This window comes from Dasypus novemcinctus, chromosome 3 (genome assembly GCF_030445035.2).
Source record: "Dasypus novemcinctus isolate mDasNov1 chromosome 3, mDasNov1.1.hap2, whole genome shotgun sequence".
Taxonomy (NCBI): domain Eukaryota; kingdom Metazoa; phylum Chordata; class Mammalia; order Cingulata; family Dasypodidae; genus Dasypus; species Dasypus novemcinctus.
In genome coordinates, this window is record NC_080675.1 from 140,605,782 (window position 1) to 140,630,080 (window position 24,299).

The window sequence follows — 24,299 nt, forward strand, 5'->3', positions numbered from 1 at the left end:
CGGGTCCCTCCTTCCCCCCAAAAGCCAGGGCTCCCTCTCTCTTCTCTGCTGGTGGTTCTGGCTTCTGTTCAAAAGTTCTCTGAGGGTGGAGCTACGCCGGCTTCGTCCCTGAATCCGTCCCTTCATCCCCGCTCCCTGGCAGTGTTGCCTCTGAGAAGTGCTCGTGAACGTGCAGCTAATGGAACTCAAAGGACAGCAGCACGGAGCAGATGGGGCCGGCCCTGGCTATTGAACTGGATTCTTCTTTGTTCAAAATGAGAATTCTGGGGCGAGTGGCAGCGACTCTCACGCACAGACCTTGTGAAAGCCTGGGCTGCCGCGTCCGCAGCTCCCTTCTGTCCCCGTCACAGTGACTGCACGCCAGTGTGCGGCAGTGACACGGCGCCCACTGTTCCGGGGAGGCCCACGGGCAGACCAGACACCAGCAGAAGGCGGCCCAGGTGGTTCCACGAGAGGCACAGGCTGGGCAGAGCCGCACGCAGGGAGCAAGCGGCAAGTGTGATTGCTTTGTGGTGATTCATGGGAAGTAGCTTTAACCTTGACAGCTGGCGCGGTGTAGCCAAAAAAAAAAAAACCACCCGAGAAAGCCGTGGCCTCCCGGGGGTCGTGGCTCCTCCCAGACCAGCACCAGCCTGTATCTGGGCATCCAAGGGCTCACGGGGACCCCCACCTGGGGGAGGGGGGAGGTGAGGATGAGAGTCATGAGGCTGCCCCCTCCCCACTCAGGAACGAAGAGAGAGAAACTCACAGGAGGGCCGTGCATGGGATGGGGTGCGACGGTCCTGGATTTTGACTTCCAGGAAACAGAGAATCACTGGATTTTAGAGCTGGAATAGCCACACTAATGTTCTCATTTTACAGGTGAGAAAACTGAGGCCCAGAGATGGACAGGACTTAGCCAGGCCTGCCCAGACAGGGGGGCCTGGGCGCTGGCTTTCCTGTGCGTCATGGCCCTGGCCTTCCACCCCGAGGCAGCCTGGAGCTGCTGAGAGAAGCTGGGCCCTGGGTTCTAATCCCAGATCTGCCGTTTGTTAGCTGGACGAAGCTATTAAGTTGCTCCACTTCCTTGAGCTTTGATTTCCTCATTTGTCAAATGGACATAACACAGCCAACTTCTCCAGGCTGCTGGGTAGAGGCAATGAGATAACACATGTGAACATCTGCACGTGGTAGGAACTGGAGTCCATTCTCCTTCCTCTTTAGACACTAAGGCCCCCTGCACGCTTCGTTCTCACCTCCACCCCCCCACCCCATTCCCCATGCTCACTCTCCTTACTCCAGTGCTGATACGGAGCCTCAGAGTTTTGGTCCTTCCTAGCAGACCTCTGCGGCCGGTTCCACTTACTTCCCCGTCTGCTCTGTCTCCTTCCGGGCTCGCCTCACCTGCCCTGGCCAGAGGCAGGAACCCCAGCCCACATCCTACACTGTGGCCTTGCCTCCTGTGTCCTGTGCTGCCAGGCTATGATGTCACCATGTTTGCCAGCAGGAAGTGTGCCCAGGGGCCCCTGAGATGGGGGACTGTCCTCTGAAGTGCTTTACGAGCCAGGCAGATGGCAGGGTGGAGCCTCTGGAAATCTCTGGTGCCAGCACCCTGGCCTGACCTGGAGCCCTGGATCTGGCCTCCAGACCTGGCCAGGAGGGGCCAGGAGGGGCCAGGAGGGTCTGGAATCCTTAGGTCCCTGCATAAATCTATGGAGAAACTTGACTTGTTTGCTTCTGGCAGGATAAGACCCATATGCCTCTTAGACAACTCTAGCACTGAACTTCCAGGGCAGTTTGAAGGAGACAGCAGGGGGTCAGGAGACTCAGGGTCAAGTTATGCTCTGCTACTCCCTGCTCAGGTGACTTTGGGCAAGCTGTTTCTCCTCTCTGACCTCGGTTTGCCAATCTATAAAATGAAAGTAGACCAGATACTTTTGGCGGTCCCTCCCAGTTCTTTATTCAAAGGTTCAAGTTAAATCGTTAAAACCCAGTGGCCAGAAATTAGGTTCTGGCCTTAGACCATGCTTCCTAGTACTCCGTTATAGGGGTATGTGGATACATGAAAGGTAGGTGAAGAGGGCTGGAGGAAAGCAGGTTGCCCAAACCATGGCAATATGGTGGGTCATGGGACCCACAGCTTTAGTGAGTCAGCTCTGAGCATTATGGAAAGAAGCAGAGACTCTGGTAAAACCCAAGATGAGGCAACATGGACTAGGACAGAGCTGACATGCAAACCCAGATCCAAGAAGTCCAGTCACAGACAGTGGGATACTGCAAAGAGCCCAATATGCTGGGTGGAAGACAGAATCCCCAAGAATGCAGGATGGAGAAAGGACTCCAAGTCCAGATACCTCTCTAAACCACCCTTGCAAACAGTTACCAGCCCTGGGAGATTTAATTATGGTAATGGTCTTCCAGTCCTTTCCCCTGCTTCTCAACCTTCATTCCTAAAGTAGCTCTGCCCCAAGGAGACCTGGACATACAGCCCCAAAAGGCCCACTGTAAGCTCAAATTATCACATTTTGGGGTGTTTTTTAATAAATACCAATTCTGCATTTAGTTCTATGATAAATCTGTATTTGTTTTAATATAAGGAGCACCATTTACTAGTCAGGTAACTAATGTGGCATTACATGGTGAGAAATTTTAACTCTGGCTTCAAGAATCTCTAGAAAATACACTTTAGTTTGAGAAGCACTGACCTAAAGAGTCCTGGGCTAGCTAGGGCTGTGGGCCTATTTCTGGGCTGGTAAACATTCTATTCTAATTTGCATGGGTGCCTTAAAGCCAAGTCAGTCCGGGTCCCCCACATCATTCAAGATAAGAATGCTTCAGACTTGGCAGAAGCTCCTGTTGGTGACGGCCCACCTTGGGTGCTGCTGCTTTCATTACTCAGGCCTGCTCTGCAGCCCTGCCTTGTGCCTCACGTCTGGGGGTTGCCAGACAGTAAGACGCTGTAGACTGAGCTTTTAGTGTCTTGTACATTCTCCTATATAACCAGATCACACCAGTGCCTCATTGTTGAAAAATGTGGGAGCTTGTGGGGAAATAGAGGGTCAGACTTCTCTCTCATCTCTACCCCAGCCCTTCTGCAGAGACCTGAGACCAAAAGCAAAATGCCATTCTATAGCCTAGACCCCAAACTGAAAAGCACCATGGGAGGGGAGACACCGACCCGGGTCCCAGGAAATACAATAATTAAATAATACAATGAAAGCCTAAATTTCTAAGTTAATTCTTGGGTATCATTTATGAAAGTTAACAGGGCATATTTAATTTAGGAATTGGCTCACGTCCTTCTCCTTACAGCCGAAACCTCATAAATGAAATATACTGGATCACTGCCCAGTGCGGAAATAAAAGTTATGAATAATGTTTCTATCTCAATCATTGTCAGTGCTTTAATATTCCTAATTACTTTAAAAAGCTAGATATTCAATATAGGAAAACTTTTTTTCTTTTTATCTCCACTTGTGAGATTAGTGCAATTTAATAAGAGTCACACTGTCGTCTTTATTCAGTGTAAACTGACATTTCATCCTTTTACTCTTCATCATTATATGGGATGGAGGTTTATGACCAAGCATGCAGCCAGTCCATTTCCCTGTGTTGTCCGTCTGACATCTCTGATTTACTTACAATAGCTGATGTGTCTGCCCGCCAGGCGAATTAGCATCACCCTACATCCTTTATGGAGCAGAAAGAAATTAGTTCAGGCCTTAAAAAATTAGGCCGTGGGGTTGTAAGTCTGTAAATGAATGAAAAGGTCTACGCTACCCACACCCCAGTACTGGTTTTGCCCCCTTTGTGATTACAGAAGTCATAAATTCCCTAGCAGTCACAGAGGGCAAGGCAGGGGCAGGTAGCGGGATGACTGATCTTTAAAACCTTCCTGCCACTTCCAGGAATTTATCCTAAGAAGAAACGGGGACAAGCGGGCACAGACGTATGCATAAGAAGAATCACCACAGCGTTCTTACGCACCCAGAGTTCCTCAGCCACATCTACAATCCAAAAGTCCCTAAAAAGTCAGTTTTCGGTTTTTTGGTAATTTCTGCACCAAAATTCATTTAGAGGCAAAATCTCCATGGAACTGATTTGAAATTATGTATTATCTTTAGGTCACCAGGTGTGAACAGTTATGTTACTTCAAAAATATTACTATGTTTGATCCCATGTTACTGCCCAGAGCCCATTGGAAGTATATGTCAAATATGATACAGAAAGGCAGCACAAGCTTTCTAAAGTCTGAAAATTCCTAAATTTTGAATCCCATCAGGCCCCAGGGATCTTGGACAAAAGGATGGTGTATAGTGAAGACTTGGAAACAACCTAAATGCCTATCAATGAGGAATGGATTAAATACATTTGGTAATCCATATGCTGAAATTCTATGAGGCCATTAAAAATTAAAATGGAGATTTGTGTTTATTGACAAGGAAATGAGTCCATGACTTAAAGTTGAATATGAAAAAGTTATAGACTAGCAGATATAGTTTGCTCTAAACTAAAGAAGCTGTATTAGTGTCTGACTCTGTAAACAAACGCACAGAGAAATGACAGGGAGGACAAGCACCCAAGTGCCAACAGTGGTTATTTCTGGGCGTGGGATTATGCATCTGGGGGAGAGGTGTTTAACTTTTCTGTCTGTACTTTTGGTGCAGTTTGAGTTTTCTTTTTAATGTTGATAGGTAAAAATTTTAGAATCAGAAAAAAAGAAGAATGATGTTTCAATCAAACAAAAATTAATGCTTCCCTGTCCAGGCTCGTATATGGACAGACCTTGCTCAGAGATCTCCAGATGTTTTCTGATTGAAGGCTAATCTCAACCTCAGGATAAGCAACCAGAAGGAAGGGCAGCATCATAATTACAAGTTCAAGTTTAGGATCCATGTTTCACCATTTACTAGTTGTATGTCTATAGGAAGTTCTCCCCCCCCGCCCCCCCATAATTTCCCCTTAACACTTTACATTATTATGATACATTTGTTACAACTAATGAACCAATATCAATACCTTATTGTCAACTCAAGTCCATAGTTTCTTCATATTCCCTTAGTTTTCACCTAATGTTCTTTCTCTGTTGCAGGATCCCATCCAGGATACCATATTACATTTAGTTGTCAATTCTCCTAGGTTTTCCTCTTCCCTCCCCTCCCCTCCCCCCTGTCCTCTCCTCCCCTCCTTGCCCCCTTCCTTTCTCAAAGGAAGGAGTACAAATGAATACTCCCTTCTTCCCATCACCTAATAACCTCTAATCTACTTTCTATCTCTGCAGATTTGCTATTTCTCATCTCTTATAAGTGGTATGATACAATATTTGTCTTTCTGTGCCTCGCTTGTTTCATTGAGCATGTTTTCAATGCTCTTCCATGTTAAAGCATAACGTCATTCTTTCCTATGGCTGAGTAATATTCCACTGTGTGTATGTACCACATTTTGTTTATCCATTCATTTGTTGATGGACACAAGGTTGTATCCACCTTTGGCTATTGTGAATAATGCTGCTACAAACATAGGTGTACAAGTATGTGTTTGAGACCCTGTTTTTACTTCCGTTGGTATATGCCTAGAAGAGGAATTGACTTGTCACAGGGTGAGGCAGCATAGAATGGGACTTAAGGAGGAGAGGCGGAAAACTTAATAAATTTCTACACAAACACCGTCCAGTAGAAAAAGCTGGAGCAGCATCCTGCTGGACTCATGCGAGCACATTATCAGGAGGCAGCTTGTGCCTGCTGACATGCACAAATAAGTTATGGGAATGTAGGTTGCAGCATCCACACAGTAGAAAAAGGAGAAAACAGGAAATTCCCACACTACCCACCTATTTTCATAAGCTCCACAAGCAGCAAACTCCAGCAAGGCTCAAGAGTAATAGCCAGGAGCCAGTCATCCCTGGATAGCAACCCCCAACCCCCTAAGAGAATAAAATCACCCAACAGAGCTTCCCTGCTTTGTCTCAAATATGCTAATCAGCACAGACCCTGGAGTCCAGTACCTCCATAAAATAGGGGACTTCTGCCTTCATCCCTGAAGGTGTACTTTCTTTCTCATGTTTCACTGCCCAATAAATTCTTTGCTTGCCTGATTAATTTGTGGTTAGTGCTTGAATTCTTCCTTAAATTCTTTCTTGCAGTGAAACCAAGAACCTAGACATTGGCTCCGATAACAAGGGTAATTCTACATTTAACTTTTTGAGGACTTGCCATATTGCTTTCCACAGTGGCTTCACCATTTTACATTCCCTGTAGGAAGTTCTTTAACCTTTCTGTGCTTTAACTTTCTCATCCATAAAATGGGACTAATATTATTAATTCCTACACTATAGGGTTGTTGTGAAGAGTAACTGAAATGGTAAAGTGCCTAGAGTACAATAAATATTCAATAAATACTAGCTATCCTATTTATTATTTTTTTCTGCACTGGTCACACCTAGTCTGCAGTTATGTGGCCAGATCTGGGAATGATGAGTTAGGAGGAATGAAGATCACATCCAAGGGAGAGAAACTAGATGGGGAAGGCAGTCCAGGCCTCATTATGTGAAAAACGAATTTGGAGGAGAAGAACTTGGGGGGGAAGTGATCACTTTCTTCTAATAACTGAAGGGCTGACCCATGGAAGGGGGCTCTAGTTTCTTCTATGTTGCCTCAATGCCTATTATCAACTGCTCTGAGATGACGATCTTCATCCACATAATCTGTGCCCTTGTCCAATGAGCTCTGTGGGAGAAATTTCAGATATGGCAAAGATCCATCATCCAGTCCTGGTACTTATCATGAGTGAGAACCAACCAGAAGAAGCTATAGATTTCCAGTCAACAAAAGGGGAAATTTTCCAGGAGTCAAAGTTGTCCAAGGACAGAATGAAAGTACCTCCACAGGAAACAGTGAGTTCCTTGTTAGTGGAGAAATTCAAGCAGAGGTTGGACAGCTCTTGGCAGGGCATCCAAGCATTCAGTCATCTGAATGATTTTGAGTGCAAGAATCTATGAGTCTCAAATCAATGCTGCTGCCCCTCAAAACAAGGTTGGAACTCATCTTCTAGGACTTCCCTTGGGTTCAATGTTACATACCTTGAGTAGACCCAAGGGTAGTGGCTCTTTGTCACAGAGTTGATTTAATTTGAGTAAACAGCTTGTGGTTGCTAGGCACCAAAGCTGGTGACTGTACCAGGGAGGCAATCAAGCAACTGGGTTTCATACTGTAAAGTACAAGGCTGTTTCCCTTTGTGCTTGGTAAACTCATTCTGGGAGCAAGACCTCTCTAAGCTGCCTAATGCTGGTCCTCAAGTGCTGCCTTCATTCCAGCCCTTCCTCTGGACTGGAAACCCTGAGAAGACAAGGACCATGTCTGAAGACCCGCCCTGCTGCCCTGCACAGACTTTAGCATACAATAGACACTAAACACATTTGCATTCATTAGTAATTTATACGCAATTAGGGACACTGGAACTCAGGCTATAGTTTAACCTCCAGCAGCCTGCCCTCAGCATTGTAATCGGAGAGCAGCAAGCAGAAACAAGCAGACGTGTCCCAGCAGGATTCGCCTAATGCAGGTTAGGTATTTCTTCACCAAAGATTCATTGCAAACAAAGCTACACGAAGTAAAACATGGACAAGAGGTGAAAAGCCCTCAAACATTTCAACCAACATGTTCCCTGTATTTCAAGTCCACAGAAAGACTGGTTTAACATCTTCCTTTAACTCATGTGACCCTTGTGTTTTTTTACGTTGTCGGAAGACTCCCTGCCCCTGTTTTTCAGCTGCAGCCCGCTTCAAAGAAGTGGAACAGGTGGAGGGAGGAGGCTCCCATGGCTATTAGAGATTCCAGTCCATTTAAGAGAGCCTCTTGGGTACCCTCAACAGATCCTGAACTCCCCATGCCAAAATAACCACCCAGTCTGAAAACAAAACCTCATACTGATCTTGTTTTGACCCGTGCATTCTCATTCTCTAGAGTAGACAAAGGACCACGACTAGGTATTTCCACCACAGCAGAGAGAGTGGGGAAGAGCAAGAGTACCAAATGTGGACCCAACATCCCCTTCTCCAACTTGTTATGACCATTGCAGTCAGTACAGAACAGGGAACAGGGAGGTGGCTCCCAAAGATGTATAAATAATAAGGGAAACTCCTAATGGATCAGCTTTTTTTTTTTTTAAGATTTATTATTTATTTATTTCTCCCTACCTCTTTTTTGTTGGCACTTACTGTCTTTGTTTGTTATGTGCTTGTCTTCCTTTTAGAAGGTACCAGTTACCAAACCCAGGACCTCCAGGTGGGAGGGGGCTGCCTAATTGCTTGGGCCACCTCTGCTCCCTGCTTCTTGTGTTTCTCTTTATGTTTTCCTCCTTGTATCTTCTGTTGTGTCATCTTGCTGCATCATCTTGCTGCTCGTCTCACCACGCCAGCCCACTGTCTTCTTTAGGAAGCACTAGGAATCTAACCCAGGACCTCCCATGTGGTAGGTGGGAGTTCAATTGCTTGAGCCATATCCGCTTCCCAGTCTATTTTTCATCTACCTGTTATCTGTTCATGTCATTAAAAGACAGCTCAAAGCGGGAAGAAATGTGGGCTTCAACATTAACAAAGGCCCCTCTGAACATCAAAGACCATCCATTGGCTTAACCAGCCATGGATTGCAAAACGTGCCAAGGGAGAGGGGGTGATCTGCAAGCATTCACAGAGAGGAGCCAGAGAGGGAAATTTTGCCTTCAGCTGGGCTTTTGGTAGAGGATTTCCCAAGCAGCTGCCAGGCGCACCCAACTCTCTTGGTAGATCCAGCCCCACAGTAGAGATACACCACATGCTGCCATGGGTCGCTGCGTCAGCCCTGAGGGCATGTGCCTCACTTGGTGTGCTGGCAAGAGAGGGCCTTCCCAGGGGAACATCAACTGTCTACCCCCAGGGAGATCAGAACACAGTGACCCTGAGTGTCCCATTCATGGGCTATCCCAGTGCCCTTCAATCCCACGAATCGGTCCCCCTGAGCCTCTATGGGCACCCACAACACTGAGCCTTTGGACCAACAAATCCAAGGACCACACTCAGAACATAGTGACATCTTGGGTCTGCACCCTTGGGTGGCATCTCAATTTCTCTTCGACCCTCAAAGACCCTATCAAGAGACGTTTCATCAAAAGTCAGAGTGATAACAGATGACCCCACGTGTGCTCTACTCACAATATACAATGGCCCCTCTAGACTCCCACAAACCTAATTGCCCCGCAGCCCCTAAGCCCTCCAGCCCACCAGTACCATAATGTACTAAACTGCAGGGCTGCCCCCTCTCTCTTAGACCGCCCATGTGATTCACCCTGCCCAGTGAAAACTCAGCACGTGCGCACTGCGGCCTCGTCCGGAGGCACATCCGGGGCCCGCCCACACCCACAGAGCCCACACTCACCGCTGGAGCAGTCGGGTCCTCCCCAGCCGGGCTCGCAATGGCAGGTGTCCGGGGAGACGCAGCGGCCATGCACACACTCTTCAGTACACAGGGCTGCAGGGGAAGGGGAGAGAGGGAGGACCACCCAACAGTGAAAACCAACCACCTGGTCAAGGTGCATCAACCGCTGTGTAGCAGCTCCCGGCGCCCAGCAATGTGCAGGATGCGTGCGAGCTACTCCTGACCTGAAGCCATTTCATTAACTCTGAAACAGATCCCACTAAAGCGTGTTTCATCCCATTTCCTAAAAGGCTTTCCAAGAATATTTCCCCCAATGTTCAACTCTTGGAGACCCTCCACCAGCCCCAGCCCCTGAATCTGTGCCCGTGCTCTCTTCCCATCAGCTCAGGAAACAACCTGCCAATTCCATCTTTTATTTCCTCCAATGTCTTTTTGCAAAGGCCTCCACATTTATCAGGTTGCCTGAAAAGGACAGGCTCCTCTCACTTCCCCTTACTTCATTCCTCTCCTCCCCAAATGTCCCTATTTTGGGGCTCTCAAATGTCAGCAAATCTGCAAAGTACACAAATGCTGGGGGAAAAGCAACAGCTAATTATAAGAAAGTAATTAAGAGAGACATCCACGATGATGATAATTGTAATTAGAAAGTGCCTGGCAATTTCTTATCACGCAGTCAAATGCTACAGTCTCCTGAGTTGGGAGGCAACAGCGGGAAAGTTTCCGTCAACTGCTCCAGCTCCGAGAGGGCTTATTGGCAGCAGTTGGAGGAAGGGAGGTGATTTCTCTCTTCCCTTTGGCAGAACCCACATTTTCTCAAGGTCATCTTTTGCTCCTAAAGACCTGCCCCACCATCTAATCCATCCGTGGAGGATTACGGAACACCCCCATTTGCCACCCCACCCATTTTGAAAGCTCAGGAAATCTCAGTTACCATCAATCCTGTTCATCTCTTGGAAGGGATCTAGATGAAGTGCCTTTTACTGACAGGCAGCTAGAGACCTTCCCTCTGCCCGGAACGGGCCTGTGCTGAGGGAGCAGGTGGCCCCGTGGTCTCCAAACGCCCGCCCTGCCGCACATCGCCCACTCACCACTGCCTGAATGCCCGCCTCGAGGGCACAGCCAGGCCGGACGACCAGGCCCCCTCTGTGCTGGCGTGGGGGCCTCCCCAGCACAGAAGCTGGGCCCGAGGCTGCTGACTCAGCTTCGCCCGGGCTTGGCGCCTGTCCCACACAAGGCAGTCCCAGGGCCTCCCTGGCCAGAGGGCTTGAGATCAGGCTGTCCTCGGCCAGCCTGCGGCGTGGTGTGCCTGGAGAGCCCTGCACCTGAGCTCTTCTCATTTGTACACGGGGCTTTCGGGGAGGGTTCTGGTTTGCACTGAAGACCTCAGGCAGCATCCAGCTGGGAGCCCCAGGGAGGACTGGGCCTGACCCCGCGCCCAGCTTCACTTAGAGCCACAGGGAACTGCTCACCTGGCTGCTAGCAAGACCCGCCTCGCTCATTCCTGCTGCCTGGCTCCCCCTCCTCCCACTTGGCCGAACAAGCTCGGGTGGCCAATGGCCCCCACTGGAGGCCAGCCCTGCCTTGGAGAGAGACAAGCCCTGGCCTCAATTACCCCCTCCCCGCATCCCCCTCCCCCAGAGGCTGCAGACCCAGCATGCTCCGTAGCTGGGCCTGTCTGCATTACAGGAGACGCCTCCTGTCAGCTTGTCAGGTCAGCTCACTGGCCGCAGAGAGCAAGACCTGGAGCCCGGGGAAGCTTCCACGGAGGACAGTGAGAGCAGGAAGCAGCTCCTGGACCGGCCGAGTATTCAGAGGCCTTAGAGGAAATCACATCCGACCCGTCTATCTTATACACTGAGAAACCGAGGCCCCGAGTGTCTGGGACCTCCTAGGTGGTGTGTGGCCCCTCACCCAGGGCTGAAGGAGCTCAGAGGGGAGATCTCTGAAGGTGGAAGGAGGTGAGGAGTGCCCAAAACTGTACACCCTTCACCTTCGCACAGATGGCGCAGGGGCTGGACACCCAGTCCAGAGGCAACAGCACGGGGGTGTGGTAGTCGGCCCCCAAGAAGGCTGGTGAGGCCAGAGAAGCTGCTCCAACACAGCGTGTGCCTTGCAGGGTGGGGCTGGGCAGGGGCAGTGGAGGAGTACCAGGGAGGAGGGTGCCAGGGAGGAGAGGCAGGGAGGAGGGCACCAGGGAGGAGCGCTGGGAGGAGGGTGCCAGGGAGGAGCGCTGGGAGGAGGGTGCCAGGGAGGAGGGTGCCAGGGAGGAGAGCCAGGGAGGAGGGCGCCAGGGAGGAGCACCAGGGAGGATTGCCAGGGAGGAGGGCGCCAGGGAGGAGTGCTGGGAGGAGGGTGCCAGGGAGGAGGGCACCAGGGAGGAGCACCAGGGAGGATGGCACCAGGGAGGAGGGTGCCAGGGAGGAGGGCACCAGGGAGGAGGGCACGAAGCCTGGGAAGGAGGCGGCCCCGTGTCCCTCTCCCTCCTCTCCCTTCTCCAGCCCTCTCCTTAGCTGGGAGGGAAGGGCCTTCGGGTGCTCTGAGCGAGCTCTCTGCTGCCTTCTCCCTTGGTCCCTCCCCCTAGTCCAGGAGCCCGCAGGACCTTCTGTTGAGCGCCTCCCCCCGCCTGCAGGCACGAGCCCCAGTTCAGCCCTGGGCCCAGCACACTCGCCCCTGGGGGCCCCACAAGCAGAGGACAGCCATCCCCACAGCCTGGGCCCGACCCCGAGGACACGGGCCGTGTCCCCGTGGTCCTTCCAGACCTCGGGCTCCCCCTCCTCTTCCCCTCCTGGCTTCCGCCTGGGCTCTTTGCTTGTCAAACCTCAGTCCATTCATATTTCATAGGTGTTGTTTAGACAATGCTGTTTGAGCCATGAAATATTGATCGCAAATACCCGAGGCTCGGATTGCCATGTTTGGTGTGTCTGTGTACCTGGCGAGGAGGGGCGGACTGCTGCGAGGAACGTCTCCCGAGGAGGGAACGGGGGAGACGAGGGAGACCCGTGACCCTCCCTGGGGCTGGGGCAGCCAGCTCCTTCCCCTGGACCCAGGTGGAGTCCACAAAGGGCAGCCCCTCTGCGGAGGCTGGGGCTTCTGCAGCAGCTGCCCCTAGAGCTGGCCTCCAGGTGGGCGTTTCATCAAGTCCCTCTGCACAGTCATGGGCTGCTATGGGCAGGGAGTTGGAGGCCAGCTCTGAGGGGACCAGCTGTGTGACGGAGGACGAGCCCCTTCCCCTCTCTGGGCCTCCCTGAGAAATGTAGATGAACGCTCTCTCAGCCCGCCCCCCCACCTGCCTCTGTCTCTTACCTCCCAGGGCACTAGAGGTCTTTTTAGCGAGAAGCAGTAGCCACATCAGTTAGGAGCACAGGCAACGTCCAGAACGCTGGGTCTGTCCCCCAGTGTCCCTTAGTGGCTCCAGACCCTGGGCAAGTCCCTGCCCTCTCTGTAGGTCAGCCCCGTCTGTTTAACAGGACGGTGACAGGATGGCCCCCAGGCTGCATGAGGAGTGGAGGTGACCAAGTGCCCGGAGCAGTGCCTGAGGTGGTGACGGCTGTCTGAGCTTGCTCCTGTGTTAGGCGGGGCTGCTCAGTCCTTAGGGCACAGCCACCCCAGCCCCGCCTCCACCCCCACCCTGCCCTGAAGGCTTGGATGCAGGTCTACCAGGACCCGCCGAGAGTCCCTGGTCCCGGCTGGTGCCACCCCATCTCCACCTTTGGTGAGGTTAGCACCCGAATTTAAATACTAGATCTGCCGATTATTGCAGGGCAATAGGCAGACTGCATAATCCTCCAGGCCTCAGGGGTTTCATCTGTAAAGTGGAGATAATAGTAGTACATACCTCATAGGGTTGTCGCAAAGATTAAATAGAACAATATGGGTAGAGTACTTAGAAGAGTACCCAGCACATTGTAAATAAATACACACACACATACACACTCGCCCACACACTATGGGGTTGGACTCCAGATCCAAGACAGTTGACAGCTGCTACCACTTGTGGCTGCCTCCTGTGCACTACCATTCTGAGTACCTACTATGTGCAGGCCTTGGGCTTTCACACAGGTTGCCTCAATCTCCATCATAAGCTGTCCCGGCCTGCTTTGTGGCACCTGTTCCTCCTTTGAGAAGCTCCAGTCCCTTGGGGCAGAGAAGTTGCTTCCTACTCAAGCTTTTTAAAGTCCTCATGGTGGCTGGTACACAGTAAGTGCTCAATATCTGCACATCCCACACTCACCTGCCTCACGAGAGAGCACCAAGGACGCAGGGGAAGATGTGATTTTCTTTCCTAAGGTCAGCCTTGGCCATCACAGAGAAGTCACCAAATCCCTGGGCTCTGTCCCTTGGCTCAGGCTATTTCTAGCCCTGTGGGACCAGGGCAGTTGGGGAGCATGAGGGCTGGTGGTGTGTGGCTGTAGAAGGAGTGGCCAAGGGGTGTGAGGAGACCAGGATTGGCATCCTGCATCTAGCCCACATTCCTCTCCTGGGCCTGCAGCTTCCCTACACATCAAGATTAGACCCGATGAGGTCTAAGGTCCCACCCAGCTAAGAATCACCAGGAGCTGCAAGCCTGCCCTTCTCCATCCACCATTTGCTTGAATTGTAGCCATTGCTACAGGCCCCCTCTCCGTACTGAAGCCCTAGCCCCTTTCCAGGGCCTACTAAACCTTTCCTCTTGCCATCACAAGGACCCCTGGCTTCTTTCCTCCATTCCCTGGAATCAGCACTGGGTTGGGAGCCAGGAGGCCTGAGTGTGAGTCCAGCCTCTAAACCACCTGACACAGTATTCCGGGCAGGCTGCTGTCTCCTCTCTGGGCTTGTCTCCTTGTCTGCTTCTAGAGGCATTAGAACCCGTCACCCTCAGGGGTCCTTCCTCTGCCACTGATGCTTCTCCTGTGAACTGGGGCTGCCCGGGCTCCACCACACCAGCCTACCGCAGCCTCAAGCGTGAAACACTTATCTGGGCTCCCCAGCCCTGGGTTGCCAGGCCGGGCCTAGCCCCATCAACCTGGCTCCACCAAGAGCCGCGAGGGGTGGATTCCCCCAGCCTCCAGTTTGCACCTTATGGAGGCTGGACTACTTCCCACAAGGCTCCCCTGACCAGCCCAGCTCATGGAGGCCTCTTCTTCCTCTCCTTGCCCACCGCACTCCATTTGGGGGTATGTAGCTCACCAGCCTCCTGCCATTTCCCCTCTTAGCATGGCATCAGCTGGCCTCCCCATCTAGATTGTGAGCTCCTTGAAGGTAAATCCAAAGTCTTAAACGTCCCTGTATCTCCCCACGGGCCACACGTGACAGATAACGCCACACGTGGATGTTGGTGCCACATCTTGAGAGGGATGTTGACAAGTCAGGAGAAAAGGATCCGGATGCGGAGTGGGTGGACATGTGGGCTGTGAAGACGCTGTGAAGGCCGGGGGCGTTTAGCCTGGAAAAGGAAGCTGTGGGGGGTGGAGGAGTGGGACAAGGTCAGCTGGCAGGCTCAAGGCTGACCGACAGAGGCAGAAGCCACTCTGTCCAGAGAGAATAGGGACAAGGGGTGCAAGTGACAAGGAGGCAGATTCCAGCCTAACCCAAGGCAAGGCTTCGTAACCCCTGAGTGGATTCAGAGTTTGACGAGCTATTTCTATAGGCAGGGAGTTCTCCATCACTGTGAATGCTCAAGCAAAGGATACAGGACCTATAAATGCCGTGGGGCAGGGGTTGGCAAACTATGACCCACGGGCCAAATCCAGCCTGCTCCTGAGTTTTGCAAGTAAACCCTTGTTAGCACACGCAGCCACGCCTACTCATTTCCATACTGGTTATCGCTGCCTTTTGGGGCAACTGCACAGAGTTGCGTAGCTGCAGTAGAAACGAATGGTCAGCAGAGCCTAAAATATTTACTATCTGCCACTTTCCAAGGCCCCCTCCTGCTGTAGGGGGCTCCTGTTTTCGTGGGAAATTAGTTTGAGACTTTTAAGGTCTCTTCTCCCCCTTCTGTGTTCTTACTATTTACTCACTCCCTGGTATGACTAGACTAGAAAACAAGACCAGAAGTTCTCAGGAAATATCAACCAATGCCCGTCTACTTCCTAAGGTGGTCCTTTGGGTCCATCCAAAGTGCCAAGAGGCCATCGAGCTGGGAAGCATAAGCGCAGCGGCCACGTGTGCTAACTAAGCACTTTATTTTAGTGCCCTCTTTCCTCCCGGGGGTTTGGAACAAGGAATATGGATGATTTAATGAACACTGTTGGTGCAGTCGGCAGGAGACACTAGCAACTGTGCAGTGAGGGAAAAAGGAAAAGGGGCCAAATGATAAGACCTCTCTCTCTGCCAGTCACGGTGCTCGGCAGCGACTAAACATTGCCCCACTGAATCCTTCCAGCTCCCTGAAGTCAGCATCGTCACTACCTATTTAGTCTCAACCACACAAATGGTTAAATAACTGGGGCAGATTCCTGTAGCTAGTGAGAGGCTGGGCTGAGCCAGCGCTCCCCAACCTTTCTGTCATTATTACCCCTTGCCCCACGAAGGAGCCTTTCCGGACATGCTTTTTCTTAGTCACGCCCTCCCATGAAATTTGAATACACAGATATACTGTGTCTCTGCTTATGTATGGTGTGTCTATCTGGGCTTCATTTCTAAGCAGAGTAAGAACCAGTTTTTACCCGTGAGCATGCTCCTGCTTGATCACCTCTGTCCTTTTCCACCCTGCTCTGCACCCTGAGAAGCCACCTCCATGGTCTGCACTTCCAGGTTTCCTTGTCCTCTGGCTTCTGGGGGATTGGCCAATGGGAAACGCCAGCAGGAGCCGGGAGGGAGGGAGGCGGAAGGCAAGGCTGGGCGGTGGGCGTGGGGCGGTGTCCTGCTGGGCGGCCCTCTCCTACAGCTCAAGGCCCCGCTGTTCCTTCAGGCCTGGGGATGGCAGTGGCGCTTCTCTGTGGCTAGCCCTCAATGCTGTTCCATCTCTAATTGGTTTCCCTTAATCCTTTCCATGCCTTTATATGCAATAAGTTTAATACACTTGCCTCAGTTGTCCTCCTCAGCATGCCATCTGTTTCCGGCCGGGACCCTCACGGGTCCAGTGGCCGAGCCAAGGCTTGAGCCCACATCTGTGTGATGCAAAGAGGCCTGCTCTTAACCGTGAACTCCGCCCCACCTGGACCACAGGTCGAGATAAGGAAGTTCCGTCCCTGAATCTCCCACCAAGTCAGTGCTGCGAGAACTGAGCCAGGTCCCTTCCCTTCTCTGGGTCTCAGTTACTCCATCTGTGAAACAAAGGGGCTGGAAGACATGTATCTTCCACTTTAGGAGTCTGGGGCTCCACTGCAGTAACTATTGACTTTTTGGCTCACTGATTCAAGCCAAATTTGAGAAAAATCCATTCCACAAATGCAGACACAGAGCCTGGCATGGGAACAAATATGTTGTGAGGTGCAGATGCACGGGGCAGGGGTTGGGGGAGAGCTTGCATAAGTAGCCCAGGACCCAGTAGCAAAGGTGTCTGAATCGAGACCCTTTGCAAACTGCTGAGACAACACTGCCCCTTCCCTGACCAAAGGTGGCCCAGTTTGTTGTCCCTCTCTCATGGTGAGACTTAATCAATTCTCTATTCTATTAGCATGCCACCCAAGATGACCCCGGAGTCCCTGAGGTGTTCATGATAACACATTTTGCCTGGCAGTTTGCAAATGGTCTTACTATTTAATGGAACTATAAAAATTATTTGCATGAAAAGGTCAGGATAAATAAAGACAACTTCCCTGCTCACTGCCTAAGTAGCCTGATACTCAGCTAGGACAAAAGAAGTCTTGGGGCTCAGAGAGAAGAGGTGGTGGCCTTCCAGAATTCTACAGCATATGGCCTCCGGAGCTTGCCCTGAACCCACTTTCCCCAGTACCCCGCAGCACACTCATCAGTCCACCATCAGCATTCCCAGCAGGAGCTTTAGATCAGGTTGTTATTTGATTCAGCTTGGAAATAAAATGACCTACATCCAAGTAGCCCAAGTGCCAATTCGGAGGTGACATGCTTAGCATGAGTGATTCTGGCATGCCCAAGGTCACACGTGGTGTGTGTCACCAAGGGGAGTTCTAAAACAATCATATTTTGTGATCACTCATTCCTCTATAATTACCAGCTCTGAGTCCCCTCCAAAATGGTTGGCCCTTCCTTTTGGCATATCTAGAGTTTGCTTTTAGTTGCTGTGACTACATTGGCTCTAAAACAAGAAACAATTAAAACAAAAACAAAACAGCAAAACAAAACCCAAAAAACAAAGGAACAAAAAACAAGAAGCACTTCACCTGCAGGGCTGATTAGCTGGAAGGACATAGGGCTGACCACTCTCTGGGCTGGAGACCACCCACCTGCCAGCCCCACTTCAGGTCCTAGGCAGGCCCACCCAGAGCTCCAGGATGGCTAACCCAAGGGCCACCAACCCATCCAACAGGCCAAGCTGACCCATAGCCGCTCGTCTTCCACTCATTTGATGCCCTTGCTGATTTTTGCTTTGGGCAGTGCAGCATTATTTAAAAGCCTGGGACTCTGCTCTGCCATTTATCAGACTTTTTGGCTGACAGGTTCAAGCCAAATCTGAGAAAAATCCATTCCACAAATGCAGACACAGAGCTTGGCATGGGAACATGATCATCTCCATGTGCCCCTCTGGATCTCAGTTTCCTCATCTGTGAAATGGCCATTGATAACAGCACTTAAAGGTTATTGCAAAGAGTGAATGGCCTAGAACCAGCTGTTAGTTACAGTTGTTGCTTTGATTTTTGCTGCCATGGTTATTATTAATAGTCCTCCTTCCAGGGCTGGGCAGGGAGCTGCCATGGCCCCAGAGCCTTCTTAGGTTCATTTCCAGCTCAGAGGATAACAGAATGGCCTGAGTTAGACCCACAATGGAGGAAGAAGCCAATTTTCTGGTTTCTCATTTACCCGAGGTGGGGGCGAGGGCTGGGGTAGTCGAGGAAGCAGGAGGCACGGCCCAGGTTCAGCTCATCAGTGCATTATGATTCATGCAGGGGAGCGTGGCACACACCCCGCTCCACTTCCAGGGCTCAAGTGGCACATGCAATGAAACGAGGACCTGCCCCAGGACCCTGGCGTGCCACGCGGGTAGTGCCCACGCTCAGGCACTCCTCGGGGAACTGGGCTGGGATTCCCATGGAAGAGAACGACCCGGGGGCCAGGCTGCTGGATTCAAGGCTTGGTTCCGCCACTTCCTAGGTGTGTGGCCTCAGGCGAGTGATTCGCTTCTCTGGGCCTCCATTTCCTATCTGTGAAATGGGGACACTGGCCTCCTTCCTCATAGGTTTGTGGCAAGATGAAATATCATTAATGTGTGTAAATTGCTTAAGCTGTGCCTGGCACATGGGAACACAGCTAAAAATTTTTCAAGGTCCTCTATTCCATACCCCTGCTTCCAGGCAGTCACTCACTCCAAAATCATTTTTAAGCACCTACTATGTGCCAGATACTATGCTAGGTGCTGGGAATACTGAAAGCAAGTAAGTTTGCTTTCATAGTACCAACAGTCTGATCGCATGAAAGGCAAACAGTATGTGAGCAAGTGAGCGAGTGAGTGAGCAAGGGCACTAAAATGTTATTGGTGCTGAAATGACAGCCAGTTGGGTGCAGGGTGGGACAAGGAGGGAGGGGACAATTCTTCCAGATGTGTGTGTTGGGGGCCGGGGAGAATGTAGGAAAGGTTTCACAGAGAAGGTGGTATCAGAGTTGACATTCACTCAAAATACATGCACTGAGCCCCTACTATGTGCCAGTCACGGTATCCACCCTCTAACGCCACAGACCATCAGAGCAGGAGGCCTTTTGCCTCTGAGAGTTCTCTGCAGGAAGAAGAGTCCAGAACTTCCTCTACCTTCCTTCTTCGGGCCCGTCTCACTGCTCTGACCCCATTGTTCTCTCCTGCCGTTTCCTCTTTGGCACGCGGAATGTCTCCTGGTTGTGAAGGAGTCTCTATCCCTGCACTCTGGGCTGTGGTACATAATCTGGAATTCCATCCACAGGCTGGCTGTCCACCTCTCCCATCACTTGCTGCTGGCTACCCTTCACATTAACTGGGATGCCACATCCTCCAGGAAGCCTTCCCTGACCGGACTCCCACCCTGTGCCCCCAAGCTGGTTTATGTCCCCTCTCTGCTTCCACGACGGGCAGCCCACCCCACAGGCCATGGCACCGACTTCTCTGTGCTACTTGCCTGTCTCCCATAGACTCCATGAAGGCGAGGAATGGGCTCCTCTAGTTCATCCTCATGTCCCAGCACCTAGCATGGTGCCCGGCACATGGCAGGTGCTTAATCACATAGTGCGAATGAATCAGTAACTGAATTTAAAGAGTCTCTACTTCCCTCACTCGTCCAGAGCCCTATCTGTCATTTATGTGGGCCATGCCAGCCTGCTCGTGGGTGAAACCCAACTCAGCTAAGAGACCAGGGCAAAGCTAAGCTCCATGTCCCCCATGGTGGGACAGCAAAATGCTCTGTAAAAAAAAAAACAAGGGCTGTTCCAGCAAAACCCAACAAGCAGGACTTCAGCCTAGGGTCCAGGCCACCCTTGCTTGGGCCCTGGAGGCCAACTATTACCAAAAGCCAGGGTCAGATGCCAACTCCCCGAGGATCCCTGTGACTCCACCTGTCACACCCCTGAGATATTAAACTGCCTCTCATGGCTGGCCTCAACAGGGCTTAACTATTAATAATTGTCAATTAAAATCGCCAACTTCTCAGGATATTCCTCTCAGGTTCCCACATCAAGCAATCACTCCGCACTGCTGGGTCTGATAAAAACCCCAACCTTTGCAGTCAATTCCTTTCATCAATGCTGCGGGCCCCAGCTCTGCTTGCCGACTGGTAGCCTCCACGTTCCTCACTCTGAAGGAGCTTCCAGCTGCCGTTCAAACCCCAATCCTGTGTTCTTGCGAGGAGCAACAGCTTTCCAACTTGTTAATGGTGCTGGAGCATACGGCCTGAGTCAGCAACCCCGGCACGCAACCCGAGAAAAAGCCTTTCCTGGGTCTTTTTTCCCCCATTTGACAGATGCCAGGCTTTCTCCAGAAAGACACATTCCAACTGATTGATTTTTTTCCCCCTTTGGGAAATTGATCCTCACCACCTACGAGGAAAGCAAAACATGAGGCTTGTCGAGTGTTGTGCTTTTTTAATGCCCTGATTTAAAAACCAGTCCCCTGCCTGGTTCTCACTTGCAACTTGCCTTTCCAGAAGGAGCTGGCCTCTTCTCGTGGCCATGCCTGACAGACTCCCAAAGGATGGGGGCTGGGACAAACAGACAGAGAGATGAGGAGGCCCTCCTCGGGTCCCCGGGCAGGGAGGCCGCAGGTTAAGGACACGGGCTTTCAGCTTGGCCAGAACTGGGGTCCAGTCCCAGTTCTTCTACTTTCTCAACTGTGTGATCTTGAGCCAATTGAAAGTACAAAACTTTGCAAAGCCTCAGTTCTTCTATAAAACTGGACCAGTAACAGGCCCAAACAAAGGGCTATTTTGAGGGTTAAATAAGATACTATCTGTAGAGTGTTTAGCAGAGTGGGTTCTTAGCAGGTCCCCGCCTCCCAAGTTCCAACTTCCACTATCATCATTCATTTTGGAGGAGGCAGCACACACTTGGCACTCGAAAATGTTGAATTCAGGGACTTCAGCAGGCAATCAGAACCACAGTGCCTTGGGGCAGAGGGGCCAAGCAATTAACAGAGTCCTCGCTTCTACTGTCCCACATCCCGTGCCAACCCCCACGGAGCTGCTGCTGCCAGCAGGGAGTGCACTCACTCTGCTCCAACCACACTCAACTGAATCAATGTCCCCAAGTGAGAAAGGCTCTCACTCCTTCCGGGCCTTTGCATGTGCTATTCTCTCCCAAGAGACCCTCATCCCCCTCCTCCTTGCCTGGCTAGCTCATCTCTCATGTTTCACCTGAAACGTCACCTACTTTAGGAAGCCTTCCCTGGCCACTCACAATAGGTTAGATGCTCCTGATACATATTTGCCTAATACCTGCCCTTCCCTGCCATTGCACAGATCACATGCCACTGTCTGCTCATTTGGACGCGCTTCTGCAAGATGGAAGCTCTCTTTCTTGCTCAGTCCAGCAGAGTACCTGCACAGAGTAGAAGTTTAATAAACATGTGCTGAACGTTGAATGCATAAATCAGTGGAGCCCATTCCTTTCATGAATAGCTCTGATTACCAGAAAGCTCTTTGCTTCATTGAGCTGAAACTGACCTCCCCAAAACTTGCATCTGTTGGCATTGATTCTGCCCTTCCCTGCTGCCCAGCCCACATCTCGACCTGATTCCACATGCTAAGTCTTTAGGGGGCTTTTCTCTAATAGGAGCTGAAGCAGGTGGAAGACTGAATGATGGGAATTCACGGATTCTAAACAGAGCGTAGTTGAGACAGACGATGCCCAACTGCAGAGAAGTGCCCTTCCTGAAAAGTTAGTCTTTTGTCCTCATTCTGCAGCAAGGCTGCTGCCACCACTGGGCATGATAAAGCCTGTCCCAAGCTTTACGAGTACTGTCACTGCTGCATCTCCCACTGTTTTCCACTCTCACTCCTATTGAGAAGCTAAATCAAGAGCTACTTAGCACCCCTGATTTAGAGCTTTAATAAAATTCGTGCAAAGCAGATATGAGAGGCCTCTGTGAAGGTCACCGCTTGGCCGCTCCTCCCATCCGACCTCTACCTTGCTTCCAAGCACCCTTGCCTGGCCTGGGAACCCGAATTCCCCTTGCAATCCCTAGAAGTCTGTGCTTTTATGAATTAATTCTCATAGAAATCGCGTCCCTCTCATGGCTTAGGCTGCTTTTGTGGCTGGCTGAGCTGTGTATAGGGATTTCCTGCCCTCTCTGGAATTCACACTACTTCTCTTCTTTGAAAAGACCCTTTAACATCCCTCGACTAAGAGCCCCGCCGCCTCTGCGGGGCCCCAGCTCTGCGGCAATTCGCCTCCTGGACCAGCCACATCCTCCTCCTGACCATGGGGAGGTGACGGGACAAGGGGATCATTCAGGCCCATGGAGCCTGACATTCCATGAACCAGGACGTGCCCTGACCAGAGCGCAAGGAGTCCATCTGCACCCTGCCTCCTCCCCTTGTCCAAACCACCCCAACCCACAGCCAGGTGGCCTGTGACGCCACTCCTAAATGGCCAAGCCAGGATTCAAGCCCAGGCTGCCTTGACCCCCAGCTGGCGTTCTCCCCCCCCCCCCCCCATGGACCCTCTCGGAGACCCAGGCCTACAGAGCAGCCAGAAAAAGGAGCCGTGCTGGTACACGGGCGGGCGGCCAGGGAAGGCTTTCAGAGGAAGGCTCCCCAGGGGGTGGCACGAAGCGCCCCGTGTGGGCAGAGCAAGGTCTGGGGGACACAGCCCTCACCAGCTCTGTCCTCTGACCTCCAGAGGTCAGAGTGGGGTCACCTGTCCCTCGGTCCTCCTGGACAAAGGACACCATCATTCCAGTCCTGGGGACTTGGGGTGGGGAGAAGACATCCCAATCTGCCCCTCCCGCCTTGCCCCTGCCTGGCTGACCCCCACAATGCCCCTGCTCCCCTCCTTGCCCCCTGCCTTAGAGCAGCCCTACAGCTATGCAGTGAAATCAGTGAGCTGGGAATGGAGCGGGGACTCTGTTCTTTCCCAGATATCTCATCCATGGGCCTCTCTCCGTATCTTTGGGAAAAAGTACCACCTCAGTATACCTGCATTTGAGAGAGTGAAAAACAATGTGTAAGGTCATTTACTACATCGCTGTTTATAGCAAAAGCCTGGAAATAACCTAAACACCCTTCCTTAGGGGAAAAGATAAATAAATTATGGTATACCCACTCAGTGGAATACTATGCAGCCATAAAAAGGAGTGGCGAAGCTCTTTGTGTACTGATGTGAAAGGCTCTTCAAGCTAGGACTAAAGTGAAAAAGTAAAGGTAGAACAGGCCTTAGAAGACGTTACCATTTGTGTAAACTTTTTAAGTCTAGGAAAAGAATACAAATCTCCTTTATATGTGCATAAAATATCTCTAGAAAGATAAATACACACTGGTAGCACTGGTTACTTTCAGAAAGGGGAACTGGAATAAAGGCCTTGTATTGCATCCCCTTTTGTAACTTTAAAACTTTAAACAGAGTAGAAACTGCTATGTGTTCAGCAAAGAAATACAAGTAAAACTGTAAAGTATACTAATAATGCACACTCTCCAGGAGGCCTCTATTAATGTATGGAAGAATCCTCTGGAAGGGAAAACAAATTAGTATCCAAGAATTTATTAGCCCCAAGTGAGATCAACTGCTACTATGCAGGACTCAGGGGATGGGACCCAGGACTGTACGTTTTGAGAAGGTTTATTCGAATCAAGGGGCCAAACCAAGGCCACTGCCTGAAGGTCAATACTGTTACTAAAATAGGGCCCTGAGAAGTCACCTCCCCGGCAACAACCAGCTCATGCGGGCTTTCTCTGAACACAGCCCAGCCCGAGACAATGGGGGTACCCAGAGACCGGGGAAGTGGCAAGACCGGCAGAGCACGGGCTGCACGGACTTCCCAGCCACTGCTGGTCTCAGCACAACATCCTGAGACCCAATAAAACATAATTGCCCAGATCCCCGAGATGACGTTTACTCCTGTTTCACACAGAGGGGAGTATTGATTTTTTCAAATATGACCCTCGTTCTCCCTCATGCAGGCGTCCATCAGCCTAATCTCATTCCCTGGCCCCTCCTTTCTGCCTTCCCCCTCTGCTGTTTCTTACCTTCTCCCCGTGCCTCTCGGCTGCTCCCTCACTTGCCTTTCTCCCCTTCCCATTTGTTAATTCGTCCTCCGCCCTGCTCTGAGCTCTCCGGTGGGCCTGGCCCACAGAGCTTCTCTCCTTCCCTCGGTCTGGGGGGTTGGGCTGGGCAGAGAGG

At 51.2% G+C, this 24,299-nt stretch overlaps 1 protein-coding gene across 11 annotated transcripts in view; it reads right to left on the reverse strand.

Annotated features, from left to right (window-relative positions):
- The window catches only part of MEGF11 (multiple EGF like domains 11), a 345,568-nt gene that overhangs the window by 172,394 nt on the left and 148,875 nt on the right, over positions 1 to 24,299 (reverse strand). For all 11 annotated transcript variants that reach the window (XR_011648443.1, XR_011648442.1, XM_071214251.1 and 8 more), the window contains exon 5: positions 9,390 to 9,482. Coding sequence is in view for 9 of the 11 variants with exons in the window: in XM_071214251.1 (XP_071070352.1) it covers positions 9,390 to 9,482 (93 nt within the window). In the remaining 2 variants the exon portion in view is untranslated. The remainder of the gene's footprint in view (positions 1 to 9,389; positions 9,483 to 24,299) is intronic.